Source organism: Eschrichtius robustus, chromosome 19, assembly GCF_028021215.1.
Source record: "Eschrichtius robustus isolate mEscRob2 chromosome 19, mEscRob2.pri, whole genome shotgun sequence".
Taxonomy (NCBI): domain Eukaryota; kingdom Metazoa; phylum Chordata; class Mammalia; order Artiodactyla; family Eschrichtiidae; genus Eschrichtius; species Eschrichtius robustus.
The window spans coordinates 66,355,181-66,371,441 of record NC_090842.1 but is presented as its reverse complement, the minus strand read 5'-3'; the positions used below and the strand labels follow the sequence as shown (position 1 = coordinate 66,371,441).

At 52.8% G+C, this 16,261-nt stretch overlaps 2 protein-coding genes across 4 annotated transcripts; one reads left to right on the top strand and one right to left on the bottom strand.

Moving 5' to 3' along the window:
- Positions 1 to 1,709: 1,709 nt before the first annotated feature.
- LOC137752501 (leukocyte immunoglobulin-like receptor subfamily B member 3) lies at positions 1,710 to 6,996 on the top strand. Its single transcript, XM_068527185.1, has 10 exons — positions 1,710 to 1,729; positions 2,231 to 2,292; positions 2,395 to 2,466; positions 2,848 to 3,029; positions 3,588 to 3,732; positions 4,293 to 4,343; positions 5,198 to 5,310; positions 5,684 to 5,849; positions 6,228 to 6,334; positions 6,853 to 6,996. Exons 1-10 carry the CDS (start codon positions 1,710 to 1,712, stop codon positions 6,994 to 6,996), a joined length of 1,062 nt encoding a protein of 353 aa, XP_068383286.1.
- An 898-nt stretch (positions 6,997 to 7,894) lies between these two features.
- On the bottom strand, positions 7,895 to 16,261 carry RPS9 (ribosomal protein S9). Of its 3 annotated transcripts, none has more exons than XM_068528035.1 (5): positions 16,166 to 16,259; positions 15,793 to 15,908; positions 15,454 to 15,576; positions 9,213 to 9,399; positions 7,895 to 8,141 (listed from the first exon to the last, which is right to left on the bottom strand). In XM_068528035.1, exons 2-5 carry the CDS (start codon positions 15,887 to 15,889, stop codon positions 7,964 to 7,966), a joined length of 585 nt encoding a protein of 194 aa, XP_068384136.1. In that variant the 5' UTR covers positions 15,890 to 15,908; positions 16,166 to 16,259; the 3' UTR covers positions 7,895 to 7,963. The 3 variants fall into 3 exon arrangements, with proteins under 3 accessions (XP_068384136.1, XP_068384137.1, XP_068384138.1); XM_068528036.1 differs by lacking the exon at positions 16,166 to 16,259 and adding an exon at positions 16,073 to 16,097; XM_068528037.1 differs by lacking the exon at positions 7,895 to 8,141 and adding an exon at positions 8,478 to 9,124 and having other exon boundaries at positions 16,166 to 16,261.

The following is a 16,261-nucleotide window of genomic DNA, read 5'->3' as shown; positions in this document are numbered from 1 at the left end:
ACCTGCCCTGCTCAAAACCCTTCCAACAGTTTCCACCTTTGAAACAAAGTCAAGGTGCATCATCTGATATTCCAGGCTGTGAATGATCAGCCCCGGCAAACGCCGCTCTCCCTCCACAGCCAAACTCATCACACTTAACCATGTCTCCCCCAAACACACACATACACAGAGCTACTGAACAATTCCGTACCTCCTCAGCCTGCCCCCTTAGCCAGTGTGAACGGAGCCATGTCCTTTCCAACCTGCCAGACCAAGAAGCCTTCCTTTTTCATTCCACTCAACTATAAATACATGTTGAGTTATAAGTTCGTGTAAGGTTTATAGGAGAAAACCACATGAATGACTTAAAATACTGGTCAACACATCATCCAGGAGAGAGATTAATGTTGGAATTTTACTATTAATAGAGTTAATTATCAATAGAGCCCTCCTGCATTACATTTTCTATATGGTGGTAATCCTTTTCTAACAGAAATCTGTTCATACTCTCTGCTGTTTAAAATTTTCCAATTGCTTTAAAGATAAAATCCAAAATACTTACATGGCGCTCAAGATCCTGTGTGGCAAGGCCCCAGCCCTCGCCTAATTGCTGTCAGTTCTGAGAACAGCTCAAGATCTTTCTGGTCAAGGATGCCTCCACCACCACCACCGCCACCACCACCCCTGAGCTAACTACTCATCCATCCACCAGAAGGACACCTCACAACCAGGACCCAGGCTTCATGGCGTCTACCTGTTAATGAAACTCATTGTTCCCCATTTTCTTTTTTCTTCCAACTTGTAACAGTCTCACAAGACTATAACTGAATTGTTTGCCATGTAAATATTTGCAATGTCTGTTTTCAGCACTCTGGGCCCCATGAGTCCAGGAAAGGAATCTGTCGGCTTCTCCAGTGAATCTCCAGTGCCTGGCACCATGACTGAACATGGTCATTGCTCAACAAATACTGACTGACTGGACTAGATGACGAAAGAAAGGAACAAGATTTGCATTTACAGAAGCTCAGGAAAGGGAAGTTACTTGCCCCAGATCACACAGCCTACGTAAGAGGCAGAATAAGAATTGGAACAGGTATTGGGGTAGCTCCTAGGCCTGCTTCTTTTAGCCTCATGTTCTGGGATGTTATGTCACTCTCTGGATTTGGATTTGGCATGAGGAGGTAGGACAGGAAGGCAGAGTGGGGGAGGGGGATCTGGTGAGTATCAGATCTGGCCTGAAACATCCCCAGAGGCTGCTATCTCCTGGGCCCCATCCTGCAGGGAGAGCAGCGTGAGGCCCTGGGGGGCTGTTCCTCTTTCTGAGCGGCTGCTAGGAAGGAACCGGTAATGTGCAACACAGAGCCTGCCCCTTGTCACCCCCCGTGCATCTGTCTGTCCTGCTGCCTCTGTGGACTCTGTAAGCCACCAGCACGGCTGGGGACCATGGGAGGCACAGCCACGACCACGACCCTCACTGCCCTTCTCTGCCTCGGTGGGCTTTGGGGAAGGGAGGGGGGAAGGGGCCCCTCTCCTCCCAGGTCTCAGCTTCACCTGAGAGACCCCAGGTCTAAGAAGGCTCAGGGGGGGTTAGAACTTGGTGGGGGAGGAAGGATGTGCTCAGCCCCAGATCTGACCCCAGCGCTCAGGGCCCAGACCAGGCCTGGAGCATGTGTGTGTGCTGGAGGATGGGCGCTCACAGGGAACTCTCTCCCAGGGCTGTGCCCGGACCCATGGGAGCAGGTCCCGGCAGGTGAGCCCCCCCAAGACCTGCTTCAATCCCATAAGCCCCTGGTCATCTGGGGGGAGCACAGCAGGTCTGGGATGATGGTGACCAGTCTGGAAGGGGTCTGGGGGTGACAGCTGGGGAAACTGAGGGGAGAAAGGCACCCCTGACACTTCGGGTCTGATTCCTTTCCAGGAATCCACCTGACACCCTCCATCTGGGCTGACCTAGGCCCCATGGTCACCAAGGGAAGCCCTGTGACCATGTGGTGTCCGGGGTCTCCGAGGGCAGATGTCTACCGTCTGTATAGAGAGAGGCCCTCTGGACTCTGGGAGGCTAAGGCCCCACGGGACTCCAGTAACAAGGCCAGTTTCCCCTTTGAATCCTCGAGCTCAAGCCCTGCAGGGCGGTATCAGTGTGTCTCTCGCAGCAGGAAAGACAGGTAGAGCGGAGTGACCCCCTGCCCCTGGTGGAGACAGGCGGGAGGGAGGACCCGGGTCCCCTCCCACTGCGGCGGCGTCCTCACAGGCAGAGGGAGCAGAGTGTGGGCACAGGGGGCCGGACGTCTCCCCTCGCAGCCCACACCTGCGGTGAGCGGGGTGACGCTCCCCCTTTAACCCAGCCCCTCCCCCTCCCTCAGGGGTGCACAGAGCCCCCCCTCTCAGCCCAGCCACGCCCTGTGGTGGCCTCAGGAGGGAGCGTGTCCCTGGCACGCAGCTCACAGTCTGCAGCGGGCACTTTGCACCTGCTGAAGAAGGAGGGAGGTGCTGACCCGCCCGACACAGGACATCGAGGACCCATGGGAGGGGACAGGCCGTGTGCCCTGCGGGCCCCGTGAACTCCTCCCGTGGGGGGACCTGCGGATGCTATGATTCTCCCAGCTCCCTCCGCATGTGTGGTCACACCCCAGTGACCCTCTGCATCGCTAGGTCACAGGTGAGGGCCCCCAGCCCCATCGTTTCCTGGACCCCTGACCTGAGCCTTGTGCCCAGTGAGCCCTGGGGTGATGGGGGTCAGTGATACTGCCCTCCTGGGGCAGAACCACTAGCGAGAGGCTTGGGAGGACCAGGGAGAGCTCTCACTGCAGCCCCAGTGAGCAGTGTGGGGTGAGCGTCCCCCTCGGTGCCACTGCCCCTTCTCTGCAGGCGTGTACAGGGAGCCCTCCCTCTCAGCCCAGCAGGGCTCACTCGTGCTCCGTGGAGACAGCCTGACCCTCCGGTGTCGCTCAAAGGCCGGCTCTGGCAGACTTGCTCTGACCAAGGACGAGGAGGTCACACCTTCCCTCTGTCTTGAGGCCCAGCACAGCCCTGACTTCCCCCTGGGCCATGTGAGCCGCACCCACGCCGGTACAGATGCTACGGTGGACACGCCTCTCCTGTGTGTGGTCGGCCGCCAGCGCCCCCCTGCACAGCCTGGTGCTGGTGGGGAGCCCCTGTCCTGCCCCACGTCCTGACTGTCTGCTCAGGGTGCTGGGCCCAGGCTCACCCCCGGTGGGGATGGGTCCTGGGAGCGGGCGGAGAGGCTGAGAAGGGGCAGTGGTCTACAGGGAAAGGGAGTGAGAAAAAGGGAGTGGGAGCATGAAGATGAAAGGGACCCACACAGAGGGGCTGAGAGCAGCTGAGAGGGGATCACAGACAGGGTCCCTGGAGAGAGGATGGTGGTCCTTCAGGTCAGGGTCAAGGGTGTGTTGGGGGTGGCTCTGTACACATCACGACCTTCCTCGCCCCCAGGAATATACAGGAAACCCTCCCTCTGAGCCCAGCTGGGGGCCTCCGGACCCTGCACAGAGAACATGACCTTGCAGTGTGGCTCTGAGGTCTGGTCCAATGCCCTCCATCTGTCCAAGGAGGGGTCACTCACTCCTCCCCAGAACCTTCGTCTGCAGGACACGGCTCCACCCTTTCAGAACAACTTCACCTTGAGTCCTGTGACCTCAGCCCACAGTGGGACCTACACGTGCTACAGCTCACTCAGCACCTCCCCCTCCCTGATGTCACAGCCCAGCGACCCCCTAGAGCTCTTGATCTCAGGTGAGGGACCCCAGCCCTGACCCTCTGTGTCTTCCTGGTCAGTTCAGGGTCCTGTCCCCAGCTCTGGGCTGGGCTGGGAGTGAGGGGGTCACAGAAGGAGGAGAATCAACAGTAAAGGGATGGAAAAAGCCAGGGCAACTCCCTTCCCTGCGCCATCCTCATCCTCATCCCTGGGGTCCAGACATGTTCCGGGTGGCAGAGAAGACTCAGGTCTGACCAGAAGGGGAAAATACCAGCGTCCCCCACCCCGTCTCCATCCTCCTCTGGTCCCCACTCCTCGTAGTCTCTCACCCTGAGAGAACAACACAAGAGCGGGCGACTAGCAGAGGCCTCAATCCCCAAGCGACCAAGACCACAGGCCCTGGCACAGCTTGTGTCCCAGCAGGGCTGGGAGTCGGGCAGAGATGCAGGGAGACCAAAGGGCTCCCGGGGCTCCGAGGCTGGTGGATGAAGGGTGGGGGGCCATGGAGAGGGAGATGTCGGGGCCATCCTGGGGCAGGGGCAGTGGGCTGCGTGGGGAGAAGCAGCCCCCGGCCCTCCCCTCCTGTCCCGACCCCCAGGAGGCTCCGAGGATCAGCTTCTCCCCCACACAGAGTCAGGCGTGCAGACGGGTGAGTGAGGGTCTCTGTGGGGAGGTGGTGGTGGGAGGAGCTCAGTCTGGTCTTGGCTCAGCCACTTCCTGAGTTAATGGCCTGAGGAAAGTTCCTTCTTCTCACTGGGACCCACTTCCCCGACTGCAAAGGGCAAGAAGTCTGCTCCGACGCTGTGCGTGGGGACGGTGTCTGAGCCTTCCTCCTTAAAGTCAGGGGCTTCAGCCCTCCAAGGAGCAGCCGTGGGGTCAGGGAAAGAACAGGGCTTGGGAGTCACACCGCGCTGCTACTTCCCAAGCTTGGGATCTTGGCTGAGTCATGTTCCTCGCCGAGTCCGAGGCTCACCCTGCGTGGAGGAGCCCTCCTGCTTCCTCCCTCAACGGGGAGCCCTCAGCACAGGCCCTGTTTAGAGCTCAGGAAAGCCAGAGCCTCCCGCCTGCCCCTCCCAGACACACACCCCCTTGTCCACACGGGCCCCGGCGGTGGGATGCCAGGCCTCTGCAGAGTGGGGACAGATCTGGGCCGGGCTGGCAGAGGAGTAGGGGTTGGGTTTGAGGGACAGGTCCCTGCACTGGTGTTCTGCCTGGAGGCGACAGCATTAAAAAAATAATTTAAAAAAAATACAAGGGAGCCCACAGTCCTGGGTTCCAACCCCAGCTCTGCCACATCCAGGCTGGGTGACCTGGGGCATGTGCGTTTCCTCTCTGTGCCTCAGTTTCCTCATCTGTAAAGTGGGTGGGAGTGACAGTCACTGTTGCATGATTGTTGTGAAAGTTAGAGGAGATGAATGCACAGACCCCAGTACGAGTCTGCACACAGTAGGCGCTCAATTAAATGGCACCACTGGCTCACTCATGACGTCACTGGTGCCCCAGGTCTCAAATGGTACCTTGAATGTTCTGACCGGGGTCTCGGTGGCCTTCGTCCTGCTGCTGCCTCATCTTCCTCCTCGTCCGACACCGGGGTCAGGGAAGACGCAGGAAGTCGGGTGAGTAGGGAGTGGGGTGACCTAGGCCCCTGCAGGTGGTGGGCTTAGGGCAGCAGCCAAAGGGAAACCTAAGAGACGGGTGAAGTCAGGTTAGAAAACCCCTCCAGCATCTCCGAATGAGAAAATCTAAAAAGAAGAGATTAAATATGAGTGTACACGTATTTTAAAGTATTCTTTTGATTTTTTCAAACTTACGAAATGTTTGAAAACACATGCAAGTTTTGTATTTTATGGTTTAGATTTTTCTCTTGAATTCTTTATGGAGGTGGGAGGGGATGATAATCTTATCAGTTCATAGGCCCTCGCAGATCTTACTGTAACCCTAGAGAAGGGTTCTGGGGTGGCTTGGAGGCCGATTCCCAACTTCCTGCAGCGGCCGCAGCATCAGTGCTCGAGGACAGAGGCCGGCAGAAGAGGCAAGACCTCTCCCAAAGCCGCCCACCCCGCCCAGCCCGCGCGCAGCTCCCGCACTGCCCCTCACGCGCCTCTCTCCTCCCCCAGCTCCAGCCCAGCTGTTGACTTCCAGGAGGAGAGCTTGTGTAAGGGGAAGAGGGACCATCCTGGGGGCAGGAGACAGGGCCAGACAATGTGGGTGGGCAGTGGACACCAGGGAGTGGTTGGAAAGGGTTCTGGGCTTGGGGATGCGAGAGCTCGAATCTGATACTGTGTGGCCTGGGCCACATCACTGGCCCTCTCTGGACATCTGCGGTGTGAGATGTCAGGGAATCTTGGCAAGAGATGGGACCCCCTTGTTCTGTCCCCACCGGATGCTGTCGTGGAAGACACACAGCTGGAGGATGGCAGGCAGCTGGACAGTCAGGTCAGCTCCCCCAGTCCTGACCAGGGCACCCGCACCTCCTTGTTCAGACGTTAAATCCAGCGGCCACTGAACCCTGACGCCACTCAACTCCTGGCAGCCTCTCCCTTCTGGAAGCACCTGCCCTGTGGGCTGCTGCAACCCCACACCTCGTCTCCTCTGACCTTCAAGGTGTTGAATGCTCAGGTCGAGCTGGCAGGGCTGAAGGTTAGGGCTAAGAGTCTGTGCCCCCCAAAAGGCGCTCAATCCAATCCTGGGGCTGCAGAGCAGCCCAGAGGGGATGCCTCCTGAACTCCAGAGGATTCTAAAATCCTCGCTCAGCCCTTGGCTGTCTGTTCGGGGTTGGGTGAACGCCAGCAACGTACCTCGAGCGCTGGTTAACTGGGGTGAGGATCAGCTCCCGTTCACACTCTGGCGAACCCTAACTCCCTCCCAGGCTGCAGCGGGGTCTGACTGTCCCTCCATGTTGATGACGCCACACCCAACTCCTATCTCCAGTCCTGCCCTCTCCCCTGCACCAAACTTACACAACCAGCCACCAGTCACAGCAATTTCAACTTCCTTCACTTCCCTCCTCCCTGAGGCTCAAAGCTACAGGGACTGAAGGAAGGAAAGATTCAGAGACCACCCCTCACTGTCTCCAGCAGAGACCTGATGACTACCACCAAGGAGTGCCTCCTTTCCTCCCGGGACCCAGGCTTCTCCCTCCCTCTCCCCCACCGCAGGCCGCGGCATCTGAAGCCCCCCAGGATGTGACCTATGCCCAGCTGAACCACTCGACCCTCAGACGGGAGACTGCACCCCCCACCCACCAGTCAGGGGAGCCCCCAGTAGAGCCCAGCGTGTATGCTGCTCTCGCGGTCCGCTAGCCCAGTAAGGACCCAGGGCCCACGCTCCAGGGACCGGATTTCAGGGACCCCCAGGAGCTGCCCCCATAAATGCTTATGATGAACTCCAGCCAGCCTGGAGTCCTGACACGAACCACCAGGAGCTTCTGAGCCCTCCTGGAAGCCAACTGCTTCCAGAACTCCATGGACATCACAGCTGATTTTATGGTCCCTACCAAGGGTCCTGACCTCAAGGACCCTACAGAACTGCCATCAACACCTTGAGGTGAGGGAGGCCTACCACCCAGCCCAAGTAGGCTGCAAGGACTTGGATTCTTCTGCAGGCTTCACAGCGACTTCGCAAAGAACCCTGAGCCCTCACTGAGAAGCTGGCCACTTACATCACAGCCCCAAATCCCCCAGACCGGGCGTGCCCTGTGGCTGCAGCTGCTGCGAGGTTGCCCAATTCCAAGTGTTCCTCATTTCCTGAGACCGAGCCCCTTCCTTCCCTGCCTGAGGCAGCTTCGCAAACAGAAAAGACTGCCTCCCTTGCGACCATGAATATCATCAGAAACTCCAAATGCAGGGGGAGGGCAGGGTTCCCCTGCATCCTCTGCCTGGAAAGGACTCCTCGCCCCATTTCCCCACATGCAAATGGGTGGCTGAGAATTTCCTTCTGGTTTTGTCTTAAAGAACCTTCCTCATAATACTAGTGGTCTCCCTGCTGTGATAAGCTATGGGTAGACATGTTTGTTAGGACACCGCAGCCCAGCCCTAAGGGGAAAAGGACCACCACCTTGCAGGTGGTACCAAGTACCTGAACAAAGCCGACCAGGCCCCTCTGTGCGTGTGTGGAAACCCGCTGAAGGACGCAGCCTGCACTTCCTACTACAGAAGGCTTGTGTTCAGAGCAGGGAGGAAAAGAGAAACACCAATCAACACCAGTCCTGAAGTGTTTTATTATCTGACCGACTGGAAAACTAGACACTCCATCAGGCCAGGCGGGACCTTAATCCTCCTCCTCGTCATCGCCAGCTCCAGCCCCGCCCTGGCCCTTCTTGGCGTTCTTCCTCTTCACGCGGCCGGGGCGGCCGCCCCCGTACGGAGAGCGGAGGGAGAAGTCGATGTGCTTCTGGGAGTCCAGGCGGACAATGAAGGACGGGATGTTCACCACCTGCTTGCGGACCCTGGAGGGGACGGCAGGTGAAGAGGACAGGGGAACAGGACGCTGCTCTCCTCTCCGCCTGTGCTTTGCAGCTGGCAGGGCTGGTGCTATAGAGCTGCACTGACTCTGAAGCAATAACGGGAAGGGCATTCCTGATCCTAAAGAATTGCTGTGTGTTCCGGAGAGCTTTCAGGCATCACCTGATTCACACAAATGCATCCACCTTTACATTCACACCTCACAGAAGGGAGAGAGCAATTCAGAAGTAACCCACGAGACCAGAGTGAATGAGGTGAGGTGGCAGCATATACACCCAAGACCTGCTTTTCAAATACACAACTGTGCCAGGCACTTCAGATATTCTCAACTGTGTGTATCACACACTGAGCTTTATTAGCAGGTGTAGTTTCACTGTCTTCGAAGCAGCAACCCGAAAGAATAGGGGTTGTTTCATTTCAGACAAGCAACGTAAGAGGCTCCTGCCCGTGGGTCACGGGGCTAACGAAAGGCTGCGGCAGAAATTCAGTATGCATGTGTCCCGCCCACTTACTACACAGCTCAACTGGGCCTTGTGAACGGGGCCCAATTTACAAAGGGTAAACTGAGTACTCAGATAAAGACCCATCTGGCCTCTGGTCTTCACTGTGGCAGCTGCCACCATGAGCATCAGACCCTGGCCTGTGGTGAACTCACCAAATTAAGGCCGACAGGAGAGCGCACTGTGGTGGGCAGGGCCTGGAGTGGCTTCACAAGGGCCCACTACACAGCCGAACCCACCCAAGTCAGTTAGCCCCAGTGACTCCTCTCAACTGGACACCAAGGGCTGTTACCTGTCCAGCTACCTGCACGCCTCGGAGAAGCCTTCGCAAGGTGTACGGCTCCAGCCGCAGTGACCCTTGCGCTGGGCTACGGGGGGACGAGGCTGCCCCCAGCTCCCCCATGAGCTGTTTGTAGGGGTCAATCTGTACCCTCAAGGGGAGCTCACACCTTCCTCACCTCCGAGGGCTGCACAGGAGATAGGGACAGCGGCTTAGCGAGGGCAACCATCAGAGGGGATGGGGCGGGGAAGGCTCAGGGAGCCCAGAGGCGGTACCTGATATGGCGCTGGCGGATCAGCACGCGGGCGTGGTGGATGGACTTGGCCAGGCCCAGCTTGAAGACCTGGGTCTGCAGGCGTCTCTCCAAGAAATCCTCAATCTTCAGGCCCAAGATGTAATCCAGCTTCATCTTGCCCTCGTCCAGCACCCCGATACGGACGAGTCGCCGCAGCAGGGCATTGCCTGGTAAGAGGGGAAGGAAGGCCTGCCTCAGCATTCTGGCTGACCTCAGGCTTCTGGGTTCAAACCCTCCACCTCCAAATCACGGTGGTGGGACAAAGTAGGAAGTAAGAGCGAATTCTGATACAGGACTCAGAATGCTATTACGTGAGCCACTGTGACTAACGGAATCCTCACACCACCTTAAGGCAGGTGGCTACATGCAACTCCGCTCACCTGAAAAAGGAAGAACCTTCCAGAGTTGTTGGGAAGAGTAAATGAGACAACCCCCTTGAAAGGCTTAGCATTCATCTGCAAAAGTCTAAGTGCTGCTGTTCCTAAACTACTCCTCCCACAACACAGCATAGCGGCTAGGAGCTAATATTCTAGAGTCAAGAAAGCCCTACTAATCAAATGAGGTTAAACCACCTTCCGTATCTATAATATTGGAACAGTATCAGAACCAATCTTATAGGCCTGAAAAAGACTGGGCATACATTTAAGCTGAGTACATGTCATCCATTCTATCATTCTGAGGTTTTCTACTAAAAAGATGGTGTGGACCTAACAGTGCCCGGCACAAAGTAATCCAGCAGGGGTCAGCTTCTACCTTTTACACAACCCTACTTCTTGTCCACGGGCATCCAAAGCTCCACTCAGGACAGCTCTTGGGATGCTGTGGGCAAACCCCCTCCCCCAGGCTCACACTCACTGCGCTCCTTATCACCACACAGGATTATCACTAACACCCTGACACTGGTGTAAAAGCACCATTACCACCCCACCCCTCCCTTGCCCCCAGGCAAAGCTTGAAGGAAAGATGGCTCACTGTGATGACAAAGTCTTCCTAGCAGACCAGGAACCTAGCAGACCAGAATCTAAATGGAGAAACATACTATACACACTATATACCTTTCCCAACACCCCAGGTCATAATATGCACTGAATAAATGCTGAACACATAACAAGGATATTCTCCCATTTACAACTGCATAAAAGATGAAAAATCTACACAATGAAAAATATAAGACACTGATGAAAAAAAAACACAAATAAATGGAAAGATATAGTTAAAATGCCCATACTACCTAAAAGCAACATACAGATTCAATGCACTCCCTATCAAAATTCCAACGCCATTTTTCACAGAAAAAGAACAAACAGACCTAAATTTTTATGGTACCACAAAAGACCAATATTAAGAACAAAGCCAATCTTAAGAACAAAACTGAGCTTCCCTGGTGGTGCAGTGGTTGAGAACCTGCCTGCCAATGCAGGGGACACGGGTTCGAGCCCTGGTCTGGGAAGATCCCACATGCCACGGAGCAACTGGGCCCGTGAGCCACAACTACTGAGCCTGCGCGTCTGGAGCCTGTGCTCCGCAACAAGAGAGGCCGCGATAGTGAGAGGCCCGCGCACCGTGATGAAGAGTGGCCCCCGCTTGCCACAACTAGAGAAAGCCCTCGCACAGAAACGAAGACCCAACACAGCCAAAAATAATAAATAAATAAATAAATAAATAAAAATTAAAAAAGAACAAAGCTGTATACAAAGCCAATCTTAAGAACAGAGCTGTATACATTACAAAGCTATAGTAATCAAAAGACTATGCTATTGGCATAAAAAACACATCAAGGGGGGGCTTCCCTGGTGGTGCAGTGGTTGAGAATCCGCCTGCCAATGCAGGGGACACGGGTTCGAGCCCTGGTCTGGGAAGATCCCACATGCTGCGGAGCAGCTGGGCCCGTGAGCCACAACTACTGAGCCTGCGCGTCTGGAGCCTGTGCTCCGCAACAAGAGAGGCCGCGATAGTGAGAGGCCCGCACACCACGATGAAGAGTGACCCCCGCTAGCCACAACTAGAGAAAGCCCTCGCACAGAAACGAAGACCCAACGCAGCCAAAAATAAATAAATTAATTAATAAATTGGAAAAAAAAAGAAAAACACATCAAGGGAACAGAATAAAGATCCCAGAAATAAACCCACACAAATTAATGGTCAATTTACAACAAAGGAGCCAGGAATATATAACGGGGAAAGAAAAGTCTCGTCAATAAATGGTGTCGGGAAAACTGGACAGTCACATGCAAGAATGAAACTGGACCCCTACCTTATCCTGTACACAAAAATTAACTCAAAATCGGGCATTCCCAGGCAGTCCAGTGGTTAGGACTGGGTGCTTTCACTGCCGCGGCCAAGGTTCCTCAATCCCTGGTCGGGGAACTAAGATCCCGCAAGCTGTGTGGCGGGCGGGGAAAGAAACTCAAAATGGATTAAAGACTTGAATGTAAGACCTGAAACCATGAAACTCCTAGAAGAAAACATAGGCAGTAAGGTCCTTGACATATCTTGGAGATGATTTGTTTTTGGATTTGACCCTAAAGCAAAGGCTACAAAAGCAAAAATCAAAAAGTGGGACCACACCAAAAAAGCTTCTGCACAGCAAAAGAAATTAACGAAATGAAAAGGCAACGTACAGAATGGGAGAAAATATTTGCAAATCATGTATCTAATACGGGGTTAATACCCAAAATATGTAATGAACTCATACAACTCAAGAGCAAAAATGGACTTCCCTGGTGGTGCAGGGGTTAAGAAATCCGCCTGCCAATGCAGCAGACACGGGTTCGAGCCCTGGTCCGGGAAGATCCCACATGCTGCGGAGCAATTAAGCCCGTGCACCACAACTACTGAGCCTATGCTCTAGAGCCCATGCTCCGCAACAAGAGAAGGCACCGCAATGAGAAGTTTGCACCCCGCAATGAAGAGTAGCCCCCGCTCCCTGCAACTAGAGAAAGCCCACGAGCAGCAACGAAGACCCAACACAGCCAAAAATAAATAAATAAAGATAAATAAATCTATAAAAAATTTTAAAAACCCAAAAAAACAAACACCTCAATTAAAAAATGGGAAGATGATCTGAATAGACATTTTCCCAAAGACATACAGGTGGCCAAAAAGCACAAGGTGCTCAACATCATTAATCATCAGGAAAATGCAAATCAAAACCACAATGAGACCTTAAAACTTCTCATCACAAGAAAAAGTTTTATAACTATAAAACTATGTGCACCTGGGGCTTCCCTGGTGGCGCAGTGGTTGAGAATCTGCCTGCCAATGCAGGGGACACGGGTTCGAGCCCTGGTCTGGGAAGACCCCACATGCCGCGGAGCAACTAGGCCCGTGAGCCACAACTACTGAGCCTGCGTGTCTAGAGCCTGTGCTCCGCAACAAGAGAGGCCACGATAGTGAAAGACCCGCGCACCGCGATGAAGAGTGGCCCCCGCTTGCTGCAACTAGAGAAAGCCCTCGCACAGAAACGAAGACCCAACACAGCCAAAAATAAATAATAAATAAATAATAAATTAATTTAAAAAAAGCAAACTATGTGCACCTGAAACTAATATAATAATGAATTATAAATTATACCTCAATTTAAAACACAGACATGATATTCAAATAGTAATATAAAAACATATTCAAAGGTAAACAAAAGTGAGTTTGCGATTATCTACCAGTTTGGACACTTCATGCCTTTTTGTCCTTACATTAGAAAATAGAAACTTGACAATAATTCAACCTGTATTACTTCAAAAATATATTTCATATTTACTATTAAACCACCAACATCCTTAAACAATGGGGAGGGTCATCAATACAGGAAAAACCTTATCTGGTATGAAGACAAAAATAACACCGATAAACTCTGCATCTTCAACAGGATCATGTCCAACTACTAAAAATTGTTACATGGGCTCCATTTGGCCAAAGCATTAACAATCAATCAGTTTTCCTTTTTTTAGACTAGTTTTATCTATCTGTTTATCTATCTATCCATCTATTTACTTTTATTTGGTTGTGCCAGGTCTTAGTTGAGGCAGGCCGGCTCCTTAGTTGCAGCTCGAGGGCTCCTTAGTTGTGGCACGCGATCTCAGTCGCGGCATGCATGTGGGATCTAGTTCCCTGACCAGGGATCGAACCCAGGGCCCTGCATTGGGAGCGTGGAGTCTTAACCACTGGAAGCCCCCCAGAATCAGTTTTTAAAATGTAAAAGCCAAACCAATAAATTTTTAAAAATGTAAGCCAGTGAGCACCTCAGTGGCAAAGGGGCCCTTGTCACTATGGCATGCGGCAAGCCTGTAAGTGCCTTAGTTTCTAATGTGAAAAATGGATGCAATACCTGTCCTCCCTAAGCTGGTGTAAGAAAGGAGTTCATACCTGTCAGTGACTGAATGAGCCAGTCAGTCTTTTTATCAGATGAGACTCTCACACCTTAGTGGGCGAGGCTGCATCGGAAGCAAGGCGAGGCTGTAGCGAGGCTGTAGGGCTAGGGCGAGCAATCGCCTCAGAGCTTGCAGGCTCCTCCTCCCCATCCCAGGAATCTAAAGAGCTTCATTCACTAGAAAGTGTGCTACCTGATGCTTCCCTCTTGCAACTTCCACTTCCACCCTGAAAGCCAAATAATCCCTGGACACTTGCCTCTCACCCTGCCCTACGCCATCTCTGTCACATGACTGCTTATCACCTAAGTTTCTCTGTGATTATCTCCATCTTCAGCAAGTTCCCCAGACCAGAACCAGCTGCGGGTCTGTCGCCCAGACTCAGGGATAAAGTCCCACCCAATACCAGTGTCCATGGGGGAGATTCCTCAATTATCATGAGACTGTCAAAGGAGTTTATGAACTAACAAAAGTTTAAGAATGAAAACCTCTCACATCCTTGGGCCTAGGACAGATAAGAGTGATAAACGTGTGGTAGTTAGTTAAACACGCTCCAAGCCTTTCTCAACCTCTAATATGGATGACCACTCATGCTTAACAGCGAGGAGTGTAACAGCACTTCCTTCCTCAGTCACAGTTTGGGAGAAAAATCAGACTAGCAACCCTGACTGAGAATAAAAAGCCAGGTGCCCAAGGAAGCCTGACGGGTTTCCCAGCCCCTCCTGCTTTCCACCAGAAATCAAGATTTCCCACGGACAGGCCAAAAGCAAGTTATCAAGATGACACCTAGGCAGTAGCCAATTTTAGAGGCAACTAAAAACAAGTTGTAGACACTTTTGAGTAAACTTCACGTTGTGTAAGTTTTATCCCAATAAAAACTGTTACCAAAAAACAAACAAGATACAGAACCACCTACAACCAAACTCACATCTGTTAGAATCACAAACTGTATGTATGTATGTACGTGTATGTATGTACGTATATGTATATATGTATGTATGTATGTATGCGTGTGTGTGTGTATACATATATCTTCCACACCAGGATACAATGCAGAACACACTAACCAAGTCTACTGATTACTTCTTACACTTAGACACTGTTTCAACTTTTGGTGATGTTCCCTAAGCTTCTCCTGGAACCCTCATTCCATCCCCATCGCTGAACTCACCTGAACTCTGGAGCCAGCCCTCCAGTCCCACCTATGGTGGGAGGCCTCTGACCATTTGCTCATTTGAAAAAGAGTATTATCAGTACCTGCTATGAGCCTGCTTGTGCAGATTAAATAATGTACACCAAGAGCTTAGAAAAAGGGATGCAGTGAGCCTTATAAAATACCAGCTATTTTAATATTTTTGCCACTTGAAGCCACAATCTAAGAGGTCCTACTAAAATCTGATCATGTCAATCATTCCTTCCAAAAGCCCTCCATTAACTCCCTATCTCAAGGTAGAAATCTAGAACTTTAAGAGTCTAAAAGATGATAAATTCTGTCACGTGTACCTTACCACAATTTTTTTAGTCACTGTAATTACTATATGATCTATATACCCTCTCCAAAATCCTCTGGAATGTTCTTCCCTGTGAAATCCACAGGTCCTCTTCTGTTCAGACCTTGAGTAAATGTCCTTGACCACCATGTTAAAGCAGGCAAATGTACACAGTAAAGCTCCCTCCCTGCTAGAACCATCCAACACTTCAGAAATTTCAGTCTATTCCCACCCCCAGTGAACAAGACACACAAGCTGCAGTACTGTTTTGCTACGCTGTGTACAGCTAGAGCCAGGAGGCCAAGCTTGCTGAGCACTGTTAGTTCTAATCAAGAGGAAACTGAAGCCCAATGTTTCCCATACACACCTTCAAACAGACGCCGCGGGTCTTTCTCATCCAGCGTCAGCAGCTCCCGGGCAGCCTTGCGGATCTTGGCCAGGGTAAATTTGACCCTCCAGACCTCGCGTTTGTTCCGGAGCCCATACTCGCCTGCAAAGAACGGGCGAACAAGTTCAGTCCCACGGACTAGTGAAAAGGATTGGTGGTTTCGGGGTACACAAAATCTAAACAACGAACGATCCCGAATTCGGGGAAGAGGGAGGGGGACACACCGGAGGGATTCCAGCAGAATGAGCACGTGGGCGGCCTCACCCACGTGTTAGCTTCCCCGGCTCGGGAAGCAGAAACCTTGCATTAGCCACTCACCGATCAGCTTCAGCTCTTGGTCGAGGCGGGACTTCTCGAAGGGTCTCCGCGGGGTCACATAGGTTTTGCGACAAACCCAGCTCCGGGCCACCGGCATGCTGGCTCTACTTGCCCGTCTGTGCGGAAAGGAGAGTGGACAGTGAGGACTTGGAGCAGCGCCTGCGCAGTCCCACAACTCAGCTAGAACCTCGCGGCGCCGAGAGAAAATATCGCGAGAACCGGCCCTCAAGCTTTTATAACCGATACCATTCCCACTACTCTCCAACCACCTTCATCTCACCTGCATCTTCTTTAGCGAACTCATTAAAGCTCGGATGGTCCGCAAGACCTTACAACCCACACCCGGAATAAAGAGCACAACAGTACACCTCACCTACGCTCTCCCTCCGGTAACCGAGAAAAAGGCACACGCGTTCCCCGGCCGCGCTCTTATAGCAGCGCCGCCGTCTTGTGACGTCAGCACGCGCAG

Coding starts and splice junctions, on each gene's coding strand:
- LOC137752501 (XM_068527185.1), top strand. CDS start 1,710: ATGGGAGCAGGTCCCGGCAG. Junction 3,030..3,587: donor CTGACTTCCCCCTGGGCCAT/GTGAGCCGCACC, acceptor CTTCGTCTGCAG/GACACGGCTCCACCCTTTCA. Junction 4,344..5,197: donor AGAGTCAGGCGTGCAGACGG/GTGAGTGAGGGT, acceptor CTGGTGCCCCAG/GTCTCAAATGGTACCTTGAA.
- RPS9 (XM_068528035.1), bottom strand. CDS start 15,889: ATGCCGGTGGCCCGGAGCTGGGTTTGTCGCAAAACCTATGTGACCCCG. Junction 15,577..15,792: donor CCAAGAGCTGAAGCTGATCG/GTGAGTGGCTAA, acceptor CGTTCTTTGCAG/GCGAGTATGGGCTCCGGAAC. Junction 9,400..15,453: donor CCCGCGGCGTCTGTTTGAAG/GTGTGTATGGGA, acceptor CCCTCTTACCAG/GCAATGCCCTGCTGCGGCGA.